The sequence below is a fragment of the Mytilus galloprovincialis genome, chromosome 8, assembly GCF_965363235.1.
Source record: "Mytilus galloprovincialis chromosome 8, xbMytGall1.hap1.1, whole genome shotgun sequence".
Classification (NCBI taxonomy): domain Eukaryota; kingdom Metazoa; phylum Mollusca; class Bivalvia; order Mytilida; family Mytilidae; genus Mytilus; species Mytilus galloprovincialis.
The window spans coordinates 39,260,823-39,281,354 of NC_134845.1; the positions used below are offsets into that span (position 1 = coordinate 39,260,823).

The 20,532-nt window shown below is 29.2% G+C and overlaps 1 protein-coding gene across 2 annotated transcripts in view; it reads left to right on the forward strand.

Moving 5' to 3' along the window:
- The window catches only part of LOC143041903 (protein dachsous-like), a 63,677-nt gene that overhangs the window by 13,152 nt on the left and 29,993 nt on the right, over positions 1 to 20,532 (forward strand). Inside the window, exon 1 of one of the 2 annotated variants that reach the window (XM_076214042.1) lies at positions 6,329 to 6,350. The exons of the other annotated variant lie outside the window; for it this stretch is intronic. Coding sequence (XP_076070157.1) covers positions 6,348 to 6,350 — 3 coding nt within the window. The 5' untranslated portion in view covers positions 6,329 to 6,347. Of the gene's footprint in view, positions 1 to 6,328; positions 6,351 to 20,532 lie in introns of those variants that run through there. 2 annotated transcript variants of the gene reach the window in all.

Here is a 20,532-nt window from a genome sequence, read left to right on the forward strand (position 1 = left end):
GTTCTATACAACTTGTATATTTATAATTTATTGGTCTTCCTAGTAAATTTATCATATTTCAAATTTTAGAAGTGTATATTTGATACATCGGCAACATGTATAACTACCATACCGCCCTTTATCAACATGTAAATCATACAAAAACAATTAGTTAAAATGACTGAAAACAGTTAAAGTACATGACAAAATACAGTTGTAAGCAAAGGCGTCTCTTTGATCATGAGCTCTATAGTTATCTAATTTACCAAAACAAAAACATTATATACAAATAAATAAACTACTTGCCTGGGTTTAAAAGCAAAAAAAATATGGCTGTAAGTTAATATGGGTCTTGACATATCAAATAGAATAAAAAAGAGAAACTTTGAAGTATTATTTTTATTTACTTGATCTTGTAAGGTCCGTTTGACAAAAGATTATTGTGAAATTCTATCACGGTGATAGCTATCAGCTACTACACAAATTTACTATGAAAACAAACCAGTTGTGAGGCCTATAGACATTATCAAACTTTATTTTTAGCATTGTCGTTGTAGGAGTAGATCTTTTTGAGAGAGTGTATGTTAAACATGGACTGATCTTGCCAAAAATATGTCAGGTACATGCCTCGAGTAGTAACAGATTATGTATTTGTGATTTCAATTTAAAAAAACCCAGAAAAAGTTTAAATTTGTTGCATGCAGCTTTCAAGTCTTTTCCAGCAAAATCTGCTTTTGTTTTACTTCATAGAAAATCCAGCTCTCTTTCCACAAATAAACTTTAGCTGCCATGATATTACTAAATTTGCTGAAAGTGGTGGCATGACATACCAATAATCAATCATAGGACATGTAAAGAGCTTTAGTGTCAACACAAAATAAAATTACATTCAGAAACCATTTCAGTGGGATTTTTCCCGGGCTTGTTTTTGACAAGAGTACTCATTCAGTCCATGTTATATGATGAATGGCTTCTTAGTGAAACAGTGATCTGCTTAGAGAGGCAGGGTGATTTACTAAGGTATAATTGCAAATCATTCGAATTTAAGGTTTAAGAGAGTTCTTTGTTCATTTAGAGAAAGGTGAAAAGTTATAATTTGTTCTCAGTGGGTCTAATACATCATTCCGTCTCAGTATAGGTTATTACATTGGTCACAAACCCGAGGTACAATTTTGATGACAATCTTTCTATTCTTTTGAAAGGTAGTAATTTAACGTATTGAAAGGAAGGCAGACCGATTTAAATTTATTGTTGGCCGTGAACACAGTGTTGAATCAGTTTGGGAGTATGTTAATTGTTTGAATTTTCCATTCATATAATTGTTCATTGGCATGCAAGAAGCGTTTTTATCGACATACAACTGTCTTTATAAGTTATAATTGTCTCGTCAATGCTTCATTAAAAATCTGACATGGAATCCTCCCCTGGTATACAATTCTAGTTACAGTTTGGTAACATCATTCATTTGATATAAAAATCTACACAGTTTTTTGTATTACATAACTTTGTTTCTTTAAATAGTGCCCATAATAGTTACGTTTGAATTGCAATTCATTGTTCAATGAGTTTTAATTTACAAAATTTAGGTATATACAGTTTCCATAGGAACAATGCTCAGATTGAGGAAGCTTCTGTAAATAGTTGGAATTTGAACATTGTGAATTTGTTTTTATTTTGTAAACATTTATGAACCTTCAAAATATTTTCAAATTTCATTTGGAAATAATTAAGCTCATTAGCTGGTGCTAGGAAATAAATTCTTAAAACTCGCCTTGTTATCAGGAATAAAATTTTAATACAATTTTGTGAAATTTCAGTATTTTAGTTGCATATTCTATTCAAATTATTGCAAATAGTAACTTTATTTTATTGAAATTTTAGAAACCATATCCATGAGGAACTTATGGGGGAGGGAGGAAATATCAGTACTCATCTGTATTCTTATAGCTAGAGCAGTGTTTTTCAACATTTACTGTACTGAATTAAAAGTTACACAGGTTTTTTTCTCTCTCCAAATTCAACCTTAATTTTTTTTAATCATCCATAACCTAATAGAAGTATATTGAACTTATAAAGCACCAAGTAAATGCTAGAATTATACATATACTATTGAAAACCATTAGACTCTGTATGAACATCTATAAATGTAGGTGACATTCTGTCCCTGTGTCATCATAAGAACAGATTAAGCCTGGTTTTAACTTTTATAACTGTTTTAGGGGTACAAGAGGGATATTTGAGTGTAAGATTTAAAATCTTTTGGTATTAAATGTACACCTTATAAAGTAATTCTATCAAGAGCAAAATTTGAAATTTTATTAATTCAATGTAAATTTTGAATATAGAAATTTGAAAAAAAAAGATTTTTTACAAACATGACTGTATTGTCACTTTAGTAAACCCTAGATAAAATGGTGTATTTTACCATCCTTCCAAAATTTAATATTTTTTTCATTTAAAAAACAGCAGGAAAAGACGCTTAAGAATGCATTAGTTAAGATTGGATAAAAGTTATAAGTCAGTGAAGTTTTTACATTTGTATAGAGTAAAAGGACACGGTCTATGCATTGGTTTACTTTCGGTTGGTTTGATCTCGATGAATTGATTCTTCTTGCTTTTTCTCCTGCTGTGTAAATACTTCAGCTAAAACATTTTTTTTACTGAGTCTTTTGTTAGGCTAGATGCAGTTTAAATTCCGACTTTGATTTGTCTACTTTTTCAAGTGTGTTGAAGCATAAGATTTTGTACTATGTGTATGTATTGTCATATAATCAATGAATCCATAATGTGTAAAATAAACTGTTATTGACTACTATGAAATCATAGTCTATTGTTAGAACAAAACTCATCACGGATTTATGATGTTATGAATATATCTTTCATAAGAAAAATGGGCGGTATCGTCTTTATACCTGATTTAATCGTACACAGACTGGTTGACAGTTTGCTATCTATTTAAGGTTCACACTGACCATCTAAAGGTAACAGCTGTACTTTGTAGTGTAAAGCCACTTAAAAAATGGCTATTTCTTACAGGATCCTTTATTTAACATTGTATTCTAAACATAAGCGTGAACTTGTATGAGGTCAAGTAACATAGGGCACTCAGACTTTGATAAATACTGAAAGGAAATGTTTTTTCTTTGCTCATTTATAGCACCTGCATATATGTGGTGACCACTGGTCAGTCTTTTGTTTGTCTTGTCTGCCAATACTGCCACAAAAGCACAAATTGTGATAAGGTTGTGGAAACTAGACCTTCCTCTGAATAAATAATTTTATTCTTATATGAGAGGTATTTTTCTGTTGGTGTTAGAGTTGGATAAAAACATTTATAGGATTATTGTATATTACGTAAAGGTGTACTTGTAATGAGATTACATAAGATGTGTTTTGCTTTTTTTGTGTTGTTGAGTTGCTGTTTCATTAACATTGATCCACTATCTCCTGAAGTATATACAAATTTATCAAATTGTATAACAGCAGGGAGAGTATAAAGTGCATCTTTATTTCCTTCTTGGTGATTTATCATCAAAACGCTTACTTAAACTGTAATTGATGAGTCTAGAATTATTAAACGTGAATTTAATCATATCTTAATATATTCAACAAAAACCAAAATTACTTTTGTCAAAAAAACATTTTATAAATTGTAAAATTATTCACATCTTGTTTGTTTTCTCCAAGGCATAGGTAAATATTCATAAGGATACAGGTAACGATCTTGATCTAACATCAAAGGCGATCTCACCTGAGGGAGGGGGTCGACATTGCAGGTAGAAAATTAAAATTTCAAGTACCATTTGGAGATAAAAAGTATTTATCATGTGAGAAGGTCACTAAAGTATGTAGCAATATCTTAAAAGTTAAGATTTCAAGTGACGTTTTTGTTTGGGTCAAGAAGTTTTCAATATGGTGCTAACTGTTAGAAGTTTGTCTTATCAAGGGTGGAGATTGAAAAAAATGATGTATTTCATGTCTGTTAAGTATACATATAATAAATTTTTCTCTTTTTTTTCTTCTCGGTACTGTTGGATTTTGGGGACAAGACATTTTTTCTCACAGCTTGTTTGTAAATATGATTTGAAGGATTTTTTCAGGTAAATCATTGGAAGGGACATATAACTTTTAGATATTTTTCATTATTTTTTTAAACAGCTGAATTTATGATTGGTAATTTTAGATAATTTCTTCAGTGGTGGTCTCCTCATAGTTATACCAAGAACATGTAACAATTCATATCCATGGTGAATTAATTTATTGTATTGCTCATAACAAATTAAAGTATGCTTTTAAATAAATATATTTTTTTACAATATGTGTTTGCATACTAGTAAGGGGTTTTACTTTATTAGGTTACTGTACAAGAAAACATATTTTAATTGAAGTTAAGATATGTTACAAAATTTCACACTTACGAAAATAATTACAAAAGATAAGGTAATGCATTCACCAAAGGTGTAATTTTGTGAAATAACAATAATTTTATTTATGTAAAGTAGGTGTCCCATTTAATGAAAACATTTGTTGCAAATATATGATGTATTACAAAGCAGAAAAAATCTTCTTGAGAAAGTACCTTTCATTTAGTGTAGGCAATATGCAAATTTGGGAATCTAAAAGAAGTGTGCAGTCTTGACTCAGCACTGGTATATCGAGGCAATGGACATTAATGTTTGATTTTATTAGGCATCCTTTTTTAAAGGCAATCTAAATTTAGAATTAAATAAGAGAAATCATGCCTTAGGTTAATATATGGAATCAGGAAATTAAAAATCGCTTATTTTAGTTTTGTTTTTAAAATCCATTTATCATGGTGAATCATGTTTTTTACAGTACTATAATTTTTAGGATATGCAAATTTGTGCTGTGAATTCCAGAGCAAAATACATACATAATGATTCAGATTTTGAAACCAACCGTTATAGCCAAAATCTTTAAAGTTATATAGAAAATTCTTGTAGAAATGATATTTTTGTGATATAAAACAGAAATATTTTTCCTTAAAAAAGACTGCTAATGCTATTGATGGATGACCATAAAAAAATTTGTGTGAAAACTAAATTTGTCCAGTCTGCACTGTCAATATTTAACTTAAGATAATCACAAAAGTAAATTACCCTTCTTATTAAACTTTAGCTGGCATATGGCCAAAACAAATTCTTACTAACTGAAAAACTTTCTTAAAATTTTTTAAAAAAGAATAATTTGCCTGCCAAGGCCTATAGCAAATATATTGATCTCAATAAGTGGAGATAGGTGTTTTGAGTCGTAATGACACATAAACACAATTGAAAGGGCACAAAATTAGATGGAATGTGGATAAAATTCACAATTAAACCTTGTTTTACCTTGTTTTTTTGTCATGTATTTGTTTGTGAACCAAGTACCTTTTTAGATGACAAATCTTTTATGAATCCTTGTCAGAATATGAACAATTAGGTCATTAATATTGTCTTAGTCAAGTAGAGGCTCTCATTGGGGATTGGTGTTGCCCTGTGGTCAGTTAGTCATATATTTTTTTTAAATGTTTGTTTGAATGAAGTATTCACTTATTTAAATTTTTCAAATTTTCAATTTATTTAATAAACATTGGTCTTATTTTTGAGCAGATTTTTCAAGATTTTTCAAAACCCATTGAAAACTATTAAAACTACCAAAAAAATTTTCTTTTAAAAAAATGTCTATGAGGTGAAACGACATAAGTGTCCAGCGGCAAATGTCTTGACATATGTTTTAGGGGGTGGAATACATTATACTTGTAAGATGTTTCTCCCTGGTACTAATTCCCGTTGAAACATTATCTGTCCAGTTTATTTTCGTTCATCACCTTGACTTTTTTTTAATTTGATGACAAATGACTTAAAGTGTTTTGTCTTGAATTTCAACACTGTTGTTACATTACAATGCAAAGACCATAATAAGATGAATTTTGATGGAGTGGAAATAATATATGTATGCAATATTTTTGCAGTCTGTAATTTATACGCAACACAAATGCATTCTTGTTAAGTATCATTTTAGTTAGTTATAGGGTCCAACCACATGATCTATTAACTAGGACAGCATGACTTTTATTCCCGCAGAATTAAAATAATTTTAGATAGTCATGATATGATATTTCTTTAAGCAACACATTTCATCATTGAGCCAATACAGATAGATTAAAATATTTTGATAAATAGCTATTTTACTGTGATCACCTAGTGACAGGTGTTAACTGGGATATAAGGGGGATTAACTCTTGAGTTCAGCTCAATGTAAGAAAGGTCGGAGGGTAATAATTTTGATAAGACTTGTTGAATTTTTCAAGTTTTTCAGCTGATAACATTGAAGATACATTGCTGGGAGATTAGGAGATTTAGAAAATGGTTAACTATTTGAAATATGACAATGAATTGATTGTTGAATATAATATTATTTTGTGGGTATCACTGTTTAGCAGTTGACCATTCACGTTAGTTAGGTCACTAGCAAGCACACTGGTAAAACAGATAAGATATTAATCATGGAGATACAGACCAAAATACATACACAAGTTTAGTGTTCGCCTGAGCATTTAAATAGTTAGTTCATATTTTTTAAAGGTAGACCTGTGACTGTTTTCTTATTGAAGTGTGATAAATAAAAATTGTGGGTTGCAAAGAGACATCAACCCAAAGTTCCTTTCGATAGTGTTGTGTAGACTGTTGTTTCATTGTTTTATCATAGTTTTTTTTACCAAGAGGTTGACCATTTCTCTTTTACATGAATTTTGATAGTCCTTTGGGTATCTTCTGCATTCTCAATCTTTTACTCAATGACAAAAATAACTAAGACATTTGAAATGTCTGTTTAGTGTCTGTTTACTTTTGAAAAATTATATTATTTTTGTTAAAATTGAGTGACGTCATATTTGTTCTACAAAAATATCTTGCAGGGTTAAGACAAGGACAACCACTAAAAGCTATGTACAATGTACATAAATATAAATATTTAAGCCCCACGGGCAGTCCTTATTATGTTTTAATGTCATTTCTTAATTCATAATATTAAGTTTATGTGAAAGCCGGAACAATGAAAAGTATATATTTTTGTGCTTTGAGACATTTTTCTATGTTGGTCATCATTTCACGCTTCTGTTAATTTTGTTTGACAATTTAGTCATTTTAACCATGTATTGAGGGGCGTATGTTTGAAGTAAAACATTTTAATTAACATTTATTTATCTATGTTTAACATGGGAGTATACTACATGAGGAGCAGTGTCAGGGACATCCTTAGGGTCAGGTTTAATGGCGATGATATTTACACATGATAGGACTATCTGATATAATTACTTCTAATGATTGTTTATATCAGTGAAGTATAAACAGCGATAATCAGTCAAATTTTAACTCTCAGAAGTTCTTGTTCACTGTTTAGATGGACAATGAATGAACAAGCAAAATATTTTTTTTTTTATTAATTCGAGCAGACAGCATTATTTGTTTAGAATCTGAATTAAAAATTTACAAATAGGGTGTGACTTATCTTTGTCAGGTTTTGAAAAAACGCAGATGAATTATAAATTTTACAAAAAAATCACATAATTAAACGATCATGTAAAATTTAGTCGCCGTGCAGACTGTTACAGGGTTATACCAAGTTAGGTGTATGACAGTGTTGAGTATTCTTAAGTGATGGTTCGTGATATCAGTATGTGTAACGAATATTCACCCTCCCCTGTCAATACTGTAATTAGAGGTCAAGAAGTAAGTGTTGAAATCAGAAATCAAGACGAGATAGTTATCTCCCCCTTTAAGTGATAGAATCAATTAATGATTTATATTTATCTGATCAGTGCTGTGAACTGACTAACTCTTAATTGGACATATAGAAAGTTTTTTATCCTTTAATTAAATTAGTAGAGTGATTATGATTCACCTTCTGATGTGTTCAGACAGTTCTGATGGTAGCGGGATATCAGAATGGTTTGGGAGAATATGTCAGATAATGTTTATTTGATAAATTACAGCAAATATCTTGATTTGTATTATTTACTGTAACTTAGAAAACATGATTGAAAGTTTTAAACAAGAAATTTAGTTGTCATTTTAATTAAAGGGAACTGACGATCGTGATTGATATCATTTTTGAAATTCGTTTTGTCAACCATATTGTACATTTTCTGATGAACTAATGGATAAAGCATTTCCTCAACATTGATCGTAATCATGAGTGACCTTCTATAATTCACAAATTGGTTGTGTCAAAAGTATTGCTTTTGTGTTTAAACTTTCTGTGTAATTTGAAATCGATAATTTATAATCGTTGAAATCTTTTTAAAATCTTAATTCTCTAGGAGTGGTATTATGGTCTGGATATTAGAAAAAGTTAATTCAGTGGTTATAAGGACTTAAATGATTGGTTAGGTAATCCATTATATTTCTGATTCAGGAATTAAGACAAAATCAAAAGTGTCAAAAATATAATGTGAAAAAATTAAATCAAATTATGAAGCTTATTAATTATTAATTAAACGTATTACTTTTTATCATATTGAAAAACGAGGATACAGTGAATGTTTAAAAAAACTGTCTTTGTCAACAACACATTTGAAATTTGTATATATATGCTGAGATCGTTTGTATTCATAAGAGATGTAATTTATGTCCAGTTAAATTTAAAATCTGAATATAAATTGCCATATTTAGTGATCAAGTAAAGATTGAAATCATGAAAAGATGAATGGACTTGGAAAAAAATACTGATTTATCGTAATAGAACCAAAGTTTATTTTTGTGTGAATGTGGTTATTAAGTATTTAAGAATTATTTGTCTCTTCACCCTTGCATATTTCATACTTAAATGTACAGATTTTTACTGTTAAATTCATATTTAATTTTACTAAAGTTCATTAACCCTAAATGGTTAGGAATGAAATTTAAGAACATAAATATATCTAAACATCAAACAACTGAGTGAAAAGCATATCAACTTGGGACAAAAGGCATAACTAAGAATAACATTAATGTCTGCATGGCTATCCCCCAGATGAATTCATATGAATTAGTAAAGTATTAGTTTTATAACATTGCTCCCATTGAATGATTCACCAAACAAAAGAAATGGATTATTTTGTACATAAACAATGTCAACAGAAAATGAAATAAATGATTGCATGTCCCCTAAGGGGAAACAGCTCTTCACACTCACCATGGGAGACAACTCAATCAGATGAAATTTTAAAAGGTTAAAATCAAGTTCATAATATTAAAGTTCCGGTTTGTGATACATTTTACTTTACATGCCATGTTGCTGTTAAGCTTGAATAGGCTGAAACTTTACAAAATATATGATTGCTACTTTAATTTAGATAAATTTTAGACATGTTTGCTAAATCTTAAGAAATTTTATCTCATGAATTCCCCTTTAACCTTTTAGATTTGAAAAGTCTAAATGATCGTACTTCTTTTGTTTTTATCATAAAGAGAATTGACTACCTACTTTAAATGAGATAAGCCATGATAGAATGACAATGCAATGTACAACAAAATTATTTTCAACTTTGACAGGGATGTTTTTTTTTTGAATTGTTTTTAGTTTTAATATCAGAATATATCTAATGAAAAGTAATAATTGTTTGTATAACAAATGAAGTTTTTAAAAGAATTTTTGCATTCAGGTGTTAGATGGATTTCTTTCTATTTGTTTTAATATATTGCTGTTTGAACTGCCATCTGGGTAGATATCTCAATTCATTAGATAAAGCAGGATAAATAAATATCGTTCAGATCAAAGTCCTTCAAATGATTTAAACTTGTTTTTTCAAGATTTATTGCTTGAAAAAAGGATGCATATATAAATAAAAGATTGAGATTTCTCTATAATAAATTGTGCTAGATATCATTCAATTTACATTGCTCTATTTTGCTAATAACATCCAACTGAGTCTTTTGGCATAACACTGTCTTGCTATTATAGATAATAAAACATGTTCTTGTTGAAAATGTCTAATATCTAAAAGTATATCATATTTTCTCCTTCTTAAATGAGTGAGTGAAAAGCCAGACCAGGAAGTTTAATCTACAGTTGCTTGCAAAGTTAACAAACAAATATTACATCATAAATTGGTGTCAATTGTTGTAAGTTGTCCATAATCTTGTTAAAACTATCTTTAATATATCTTTATAGTTTATAAAAATTACAGAATTATGCTTTTTTATCCATTTGCATATGTTCTATGTCATGATATGCATTTTTTTTTTACTTATATACTTGAAATAAATGATAATAAGTCTCATCATTTCTCATTTGTAAAAGATTGCTATTGTTATAATATAAGTTCTTGACAAATTAAGCTAAATATGGTCTTCTACAGTGGGTTAATGGGTTACGTAATTGTAAGAATTGTACAGAAACTTGAACGTCATCCAGGAATATGCCAAAATCTGAACAGAACGCCATTAGTAAAAGTTACCACAGACATGTGACACATTGAGAGCAACCACATATCATTTCTAACTAAACTGATGTCACTAAATAGTGGTCCTGATGTAATTGTCAAAACGTGAACTTAAACTGTCATCTAAACTACCGTATGAACCTGGACGACCTCTTTACTGGACATCTTGTTAAGGTCACTCAGGAGTTTCTGATTTTCTTGCTTATTTCAACAGCATTTGGACTGTTATTGATGGCAATCAAGAATCTTTAAGTGAAATAGGGCTTACGGAAATTTTACGGTGTATATCCCATCTCTGCTGACCTACCATGTTTCATGAGATAACTTAAGGTCTTTCTTTTCGTCTAGGGATTTTCACCCCTTGTTGTACCTCTTGGTTTGCTAAGCTTGGTTCTATTGTATAGCTGCAGGCTGTTTATTTTTTTCTTTCATGTCAAAAGATGTGCATGCAGGAAAATGCACACATAAAAAGTTCATGTTTGTTTCATCTTTAGTACAGATTTATCAAGATGTCAACGGTCAAAAAATAAATAGGCAAACATTTTAGCTCTTAATAAATGGACACACATGACAAAATGAACAGCTTTTAGATTAAGGAGGTGAAAATTTGTTGTCCTTGTAAATAGGGTCAGTCAGGTGTTTCCCGAATTGTTTTTTTTATTATGACGGGTTTATTGAGGAATTACGAGTTGTCATATTTTCTTTATCCTGTAAATATAAAGGCTTTAGTACTTGTGTTGATCAAACAATTGGACATTTGTTCAGGTCTGATCAAATAAAATTAGATTTTGAAATATGTCAAGAGATTTTAAACATTACATTCTTTTTTCGGCGAAAATTATAAATCCTGTTAGTACCAACTCCCTATTGTATTCAGTGCACTTACTTATTTACATAATAAAGGTTTTATTAAGCACTGGTTATAATTTTGTCAAGTCTTATTTAATAGATTCACTGTGTTGATGATGTGTATTGTTAGAATAGTCGATTTGTGTTTTTTTACTTCAAGAATTAAACTATAATACACATAGATAGAACAGAGGTCTAATCAACTTTTTATATGCAACGACTGGTATTTGCTATATTTACAACTAAAAGAAAACACTTATATTAATAATCAACCATTTTCTTGACAAACTATATTTTATTTAGGTGAAGGGAAACCAAATTGTCCAGTAGTCCACAATGTATGCTGATCTCTATTTAGAGTTCATGTGATTACCTCAGGGTTTTCCTTTGGATGGTATATTCCAAGTGCATTTTAAGTTTAAGTGCATATCAATCAACTATTTTTTCATCTTTTTTAACTGAACTAGTACACAATTCTGTTTAAGGGTCAGTTCAGAAGCCGTCTCTGGGTGTGTGTTGAATACCCATTGGTGGCTTTCGGTTGTTTCTAAAAATTTGGCGGGGTTGTTTTCTCTTTGGTACATTTCTCGTTTACATTCTCAATTTTGTTAAGAACAGTTTATCATAACTTAATCCTTCAACATTCACAGAGGTTGCATGGTCTTTTATAAAAATAAAAAAAAAATAGATATACTTTTTAGAGCAAGCAACTGTTGATTGAGTTGAATTAACTAGTACCATTGACTTTTTAAGTCAGTTTCAAGTTGTATTTTGATAAAATTGTGTATCCAGTCGAATTGAAACCTGAAATTAAAAATTAGAATAGATATGCACTTTCTTTGGAAATGTGACAATTGTTTACCCTTTCTCTGCCACAATAAAGTCACATGACTGATTTCAACAACACTTACATGAAATTTATTGCACATTAAATTAGGCAATAATATTCCACATGGGATTTACAACTGGTTGTTTCTCTGTTTTAAGATGCTGTTTTATACTTTGAATTCTAAGGTTATAAAGAAAACCTGTTAAGATTATTATAAATGTAAATATTTGAAAAGAGAAAATGAATTTAAATCTAGATTCTTAAGTGAAAAATTTACATCAATATAGAAAAAATTATAAATCATCAAAATATTATATTGCTATACATATTGAGTAATATAATTTAGGATTTGCATGAATTTTCGACAGAATGAAGGGTGTGAAAGTACTTTAAATACTTACTTTCTGTGACTTTGCGAGGGAAAATTCAAAGCGTGTGTTCAAAAAGAAGAATCTGTATTTGCAGTAAAACTGTCTTTGAATCTAGTTTTTGGTTTTTAATATAAGTAAATACAGCTTAAGTATGACAGGTTGTTACAGTAATTTCTGTATGTTTACTATGGACTGTTTGGCAATGATTTGACAGAAAAATGAAGACACCTTTATTTATAAACATTTCCAAGCAGACTTAAACGATAAATGAATTCCTTATTCCAAAATTTAAAAACGAATTAAAAATCAATTTCAAACTTTTTTTAATGTAAAAGGTCTTCTTATATTTCATTTCAAAGTCAAATTTAAAATTTAATTAATTGTTCAAACTTACATAACAAAATCGACTGTAATATTTTTAACTTAAACTAGGACTTGAGTTCAGATTGTACAATAATACAATGTTTCACCACATTCAAGTTAGGCGAGGCTACCGGGTAATACTAGATAAATTGATTTTTAAAGAATATTGATCTTTTAATGTTTATTGAGCAAACTTTTAAATTTTTGAAATGAGAACACCAAATAGATTAATAGGATAAAAGAATGTGGCAATCAATACAGCCAATATCTACTGTAGGGCCATGTCTTTTTCACAAATATTTGCTAGTCGTATTTAAGCTTAAGTTTCAAGTACATTACACCTGCAGCATACATTGAGAAGTAAGGTATAAGCATGATCCTGAATGGTTGTGTTCAAATTTTGCTTTCTGATGCATGCTGGGGGTTTGATTTTGAAACAGATTGAAGAAGTTGAAAGTACATTATACATGTATAAATGAAAAAAGAATTATTAAGTGATCACATGTAAGAAGCACATATAAAATTTTAATTATGTTTTATCTGAAATTTTTGTCATAATTTTCAATCTTTTACTCACAGTCAGTTTATGTACCAACTTGAATTTATATGTCTACTGCAATTTTGCAGAGATCATTATTTGGATATAAATGTTGTAACAATTTTTATCACCAAACCATCCTTTTATAAGTTTTGACCTTCAATTCAAAATATTTGCTATGATGGGTACCAACTCTTCATTGAAAGTTTACATTCTTTCACCCCCATTTGTGGACCCCTTTAGCGAAAGTGTAATGTGTAGATTTTAAACTGAAGATTTTAATTTCGTCAAAGAGATATGCATTATCTTTGTATATGGGGACAAGACACCATGCAGATGTCGGAATGTTCACAGATCGATAGCAAGATTAACTAAGCTGTACAAAGTAACACAGACTTATTGTTAAGAATTTATAAGAATTATGTCAAATAATAGCTAGAAAATGGTTGGAAATCAATAATTTAAAACATATCTATCATCTAACTGAATAAAGCGTTTGTCAGCTCGGTGGGAAAGCTTGTCTCCGATAAGTACTGAAATTGACCAGCCAGTATCTATCCATGATGTTTTTTTGCCTTTAAATTTTAAATGTGCTTGGAAAAGCAGCCATTTTATTGTTGTTTGCACTTTAATGATTTTACTTTGTCATTGTACTTGGAAATCTATATTTCGACAGATTATGAAGATGTCTTTGCCTAGTTATAATACCTGTACACAAAAACATTAGTATTTAGTATAAAAACATTGGCATTTTCAAAAGGTTGCAGGTTTCTTATGTCAGATACATAAAATTTTACAAGTTCGGGTGTTTTGTGTCTCTTTGTTTGGCAAAAAAAGATGTCACCTGCTTTAGAGGAGTAATCAATACTGTTTTACGAGAATTTAATATGTGATGTAGACTTTTTCTGTCTGTAATTGAATGAAATTCATACCATATTGTGTGAATTCAACTTTAAAAAACATCCATAAAAATCGTCTAGTTAAGAAAATACAGATATAATGTTATTTCACAGGGAGTCAAGTTTTATTAATGCATTGTAAAATGCGACCTTGCGAAATAAAATGCATGGATTATATTAATATGTTAAATGTGAAGTAGTGACTTTTGTTGAATAGGTACAGCTAAAATATTACTTTTCTTGCATAACTTTGCATCTAGATGAATTTCAAAGTCAGAAATGTTAAATAAGAGTCAGAGATAAGTGCTGATTCATTGTCGCTTAATTTAATATAGTAGATTTAGGCACATTGGCATTTTATACATTAAAAAAAACTTACGAAAACTGTAATAATGAAAACATTTATATATTTGCCAAATGTGGTAAGATTTTATGTTAATATTATTGTACAATTGGATGTAAGCCTGCTTAGTCCAGTAAATTAGAATAAATACTATTGCTAAAGGAGTTATAATGTTACATTCCATCTTGTCAAAACAGGGACTAGCATATGCAATCTTTCTCAATGGATTTGTATCAAATTTATGTAGAAGCTTTGTTGCAAGAAAATTCTCTGACACCTTATTAAGTGTAGATGTCCTTTGAACTTAGAAGGTTTTTTTTTCCATGAAAAAAATGAAATTGGTAAATTATGTAACAGAATGACAAGAGACTAAAGATTATGCTGCTCTTTTTCTTAATCAAGAGCATAGGATCGACACACTTCTTATATTTTTAATATTTGTTAAATATGAAAAGAAATTTAACTGCAGAGTACATCTGAATTTTTATAAGATTAACCTGAGACTACTATAACACATGTTATAGTAGTCTCAGGATTAACCATGTATTAACATATGATTCATTTTTTATAGAATATGAAGCAGGCAAGACATTTCAATGTGTCCACATATTTATTTCTCGCTAAGAATTTTGAAATGCATAAAGTATGTTTATTTCCTTTTACTGAACCGAAATTCCATTACGTAACAAAAACTCATCTTTTGACCAAAATTTATTTTTCACATCTTTATAAAAAAAATTTGACAAGCAATTCATTTGATGATGTTTTAAATCGTAATTAAGTGGTCGTAAAGGATGCCCTTGCTGTGTTCTCTCAGTCAGAACAAAAACAACAATGACTATAATTAATTAGGTTGTTGTCCTGACTTGTAGGAGTGACAACGATAATGACCATTAATGGTAGGTACATCTACCATCCTGTTGTTATACTATGTAAGGAACGATCGTAAATCATTTCTTACATGTTTTCATCTGAATTATACAAGTAATTAATATTTACGTAATTAGCAATAAACAGACACTACCTCACTCAAGAAATATTAATTTTCATCAAATAAGTTATATAAACAGACACTACCTTACTCAAAAATATTAATTTTCATTAATTTAGCTTGTTTTTTTACTGACGAATGTGCTATTTTGGGTTGGAATGAATACTTTCCTTTCATTGATTAATAATTTTGTACTAAGAAATGCAAAAACATTGTTTATTAAATAATCTAGGAAGGATGGGAGGTTTTGTGTGTAGAAATCTTACTTAAAATTAAAATGATATGGGAAACTGAAGAAAATATTTTGTCCAGAATGAGATACAATTATATTGTGCCACATTTTTAGATCTATTGAAAGATTGTTTTTCCATTTGATTAAAACGTTGTGTTATCTTGGGGAACATTTCTGTGTTTCTATAATGCTAGCTAAATATTTGGTCATGTCAAGTTAAACACAGTAAAACTAGAATTAAATTTCAAGTGTTACAAATGGGCATCAAACATTACATTAAGTTATATTAAGCTTACAAAAAGTTATTGAGACGAGGTGGAATTTTTGAATTAAAGTTTGTCTCCAAAGTTATGGTTATATAGGTATTATAGACAAGTACCGCCAGAGTTATCAGCCATGTTTGGTAATTGATTATAGATGTTAGTTTCCTGTCATCCAGCTCCGTCAAATCTACTTTTGTTTTGGGGTTTATCTTTAATGTCTGGGGGTTTAAGTTGAAAGTTTGTATGAAAGGTTTTTCAAGAGCACATTCATTTTCCTCTCTGGATTAACAGTCGACAGAAATACTGTTTGCTTAAAGATTTGACGCTGGAATTTTTATACAATATTTTTTAAGATTTAAGTCGGATTTCTTTTCAAGTCTTAATTGTTTATTTTTTCGGTCTAATATTTGTTAATATTTTTGTGACATGCTTTAGAAGTACCATGATTGATAGAAGTGTTTTGAACTCTTACTATAAAACTCAAAAGAGACAGAAAATCTAGCAAATATTTAATAATGAGAACTAATAAACCTAGAAAGAGACAGAAAATCTAGCAAATATTTAATAATGAGAACCTATAAACCTAGAAAGAGACAGAAAATCTAGAAAATATTCAATAATGAGAACCTATAAACCAGTAGAAACAGACAAAAAATCTAGCAAATATTCAATAATGAGAACCTATAAACCTAGAGAGACAAAAAATCTAGCAAACTGACGTAGTGAATTCCCAAGACAAAATCTGAAGAGTCTGGGGAATTTAAAAAAAAAAAAGAATTATTGTGTATATAGTTATTCAAGTTCAATAACTCTTTTAAGTTTTCATACAAAGTTCTATCGAGAAAAAAAATCCTCATCTGTTTGATTAAACTGGTTTTCATGCTTTCATGCAACAGGAAGACAACTTTATAAATTTAAGTCTCAAGTTAAAAATTACCTCTTGAACAGAGCTAAGATTCAATTTGAATTCAAACTTGTCCCTCTTCAGATATTTAGTTTAAGATACAATTGTCCATTTCTGTAGGTTCTCAAAGTTAAATATCTTGATAGAACTCTGGTACAGGAAAGATGACTTCTCATATGCAACGATCATCTTTACAAATAAATGAACTTGAGTAAAACCTAACTTTAAGTCAATGTGGGACATTGACTTGAAAAATTCTTTGATTCAGGACAATAATTGTCAGAATCTTTACTTCAACCTTTCTGCCCCAGAAACTTTGATGTAATAACTTCATCGTGGACTATTAGGGTACATTTACCCATCTAGACACCAATAAATACAACATTGTATTGAAAAGACAAGATATATAATTCACAGGTCAATAAAAAAGAGATTGCGTTTTATGTCAATAAATGTTGGTTACCCCATGTTTTTTTCTTTTCATACAGAGATATAATACTTATATTGAACTTAAGTTTATTTCTACTCTATATTATGTATGTTAAAATGGGTAGTTTATTTAGCAATTGATGGAATTTTTATTTACATTAAGTTTGGTAGATTTCAATATAAATGAAGTCGTCAACCTTTCATGTGGTGTTCTGAAGAGTTTTTAAATTTTACAATTTATAATTTACAGAGAGCACAATATCATTTTAAAATATTTTTCAACCATTCAAGCTTGAATTAATAATTTCTCTGGTTCATTACATAAGGATATTGAAAACAGACTTGTAAAATATGGTTACGTTTTTAATGAAAACCTATCATTTTCAGCTCGTAAATAAGCTGTTTATTAGATGAACTTAGAAAAGAAGTAAAATACTGTTAGTTAACAAGGCAGTGCTTGTTCTATTGAAGCTTCTCATAAATATTTGGTTAACGTTGGATAGGGTGAAAATTACAACAATGAAATAAGTAATTATGTTAGCGAAATCAAAGATCTTGTTTCACGCTAGAACTGACCTAATCTGCTTAAAACATTTAGGACAAGGTACAAACCAAAGTTTAAGGTTGTGTTAGGCTATATTTAATTGTGTTGAATACATTAAATTTAAATGAAATGTGAGAGGATTTATAAAAATATGATAAAATATTTTATGATATTTATCTTCAGAAAAGAAAAAAAAAGTTTAATATTCAAGGGAGATAATTCTAGTTTTTGTTGATTTTCATGTGGATGTGTCTTACTTAATTTATTTACAATTATTTTTCTAATCGAGTTATTGTTTGAGGAATAATATTGTAAATAATAAAGGAGAGTTGGGCAGTTGTTTAAATAAGGGAATGTTTATCTGATTAGTCAAAATTACCAATTCCTTTGTACTCGCTAACCCGATTGATTGCTTAACCCCGGCAAAGTTATGACCTGTAAAATCGACAATTTTCTTTGTATTTTCTTACCATAGTGTCAATCAATATGGTATGATAAGAAATGTTACAAATCTATGTTAAACCGCATTTGATATAATATTGCCATTTATATTATTATTTATTTCAAAATAAAGTCATTTCTTTGTTTGGAAATATTTCCACTTTAAGGTATTGAATTGAGATTGAATATTAAACAATTGCTCTTGGTGTGGAGTATTTTTAAGATAAGACAGAACAGGATTTTTAGTATTTGATGTTTTGACAGTTTGGGACAAGTATCTAGGATTTTCATAGCAATCTTGTTTTCCGCTGACCCCTGTGTGGTTTCACAAATATTACAGACTAACATATATATAGGATCATTATCTGTTCAGAAGTAAATGATATAGTTGATGTGTTTTGTCAGCCCATTAAAGGTAAAAATTCAATATGGTTTGAAATGATAAGTTAAAGGCTTAAAACTTTTTGAATTGAAATGAAAAGTGCAGGTATTGTTAGTTTTGAAGGTGACCTCATTTTTAAATATCATAGTCTTTATTCGATTTCTAGATATTGATGACAAATTTACTTCTTTAAATGACAATTTTGAAATAAAATAAATCAAGTTTTTAACTATAAGTATAAATTAGGGAATCATTTTTGTTTTGTTTTCAAAAAAACAATTTTATTTTGCATCAATTAATCATCTCAATAGTTGATGATTGAATATAAAGTTATGGTTCATCGTCAGATCCAGTAGGCCCCCCCCCCCCCCCTATGTGGGAAAAATTTGGTTGATTATAATATATAGGGAATCACTGAAGCATAACTGAAGCCCCCTCCCCACGAAACCCTGCCTCAGATCAGTTAGTGCCCCCTCCTTATAAAAAGTTCTTGATCCGCCACTGTGCTTCAATTTTTTAGGTCCTATTTTGATATTGACACAGTGAAGTACATGAAAACTCAAAAATGGACCAAAAACCTCCTGTCCCAATTTCCACTATTCAATAGGAAAGAAAAAATTATACATTTAAGTACCCTTATAACCATATTTTTGTTTGTATATAGATTTTACAGTACATGTTGGTATTTGAAAATTGTTTTTAGAGAGTTCAGATACTTCAGTTTTATCATTGGAAGCATCGAGGATAGATCAGAGTATCTTAGCTTCTTTAATTATGTCAGAACTTAATCTATAAAAACTATGTTTCAATATTTAAGTTAGTCAAATCTTTTTACTTATCTAATCTATAATGGAATTAAAACGTTATAAAAAGATATAGCTATTTATATTTTGACATAGGTAAAAAAATTGAGGTAGATAAAAAAATCATTAGAAAATGTAAAAGTAAACAAATTGATACTGCTTTTTACAAAAACTGTACAATAAATTTTCTGGAGATGGTATTAAAGATTTTAAAGTTTTTAAATATTTATGTAATAAGAATTAGATAAGTTTTGTAGCAATAGAATTATAAACAAAAAAGTAAGTGCCAGAGAAAAAGTAAACAGAAATTTGTACTGAATATTGATGTAAAACAAAAAAACGAAATAGATTTCTTTTGACGATTTAAGTGAGGAAGAAAATAAACAGATTTTTTTGCCAGGGAAAACACAGTGCAGACTCAAGTAATATATCTTGTTTTAACTGTGCAAAAAACACTAAACAGATAGGCATCAGTATAGTGATGTTATAAACAGTTTATATGATGAAAGTTTTTACTGAGAGAAACCATCAACTTTTAAGTGCAGAGAAAATAGAAAGTTCTGTTTTATGATTTCTAGAATTACAGCAGTTATTGAAAGATGAGTGGATGCTACTGATGGACTTGAGAACTCCATGTTGATGTATCTATGATAATTTATAATTTATTTATCAAAATCTTTTAACAAAAAACAACAGTTTGTATAAAAATAAGAATAGCTGGTTCCAGGCTGTCTAGAAAAAGAGGTGAATGGTTCACATCAATAGGACATCAACCCAACAACACAATGTTACCAGTGTGCATAGAACATTTTACCTCCAGGACACCATGAAAAAATAAACTCTTTTATTTGAGATTTTGTGAGTAGAAAAAAATGTCTCATTAACAATTATACTACATCTCCTAATTTTTATATTGACTCAGACAAGAATTTTTATAATAAGAATT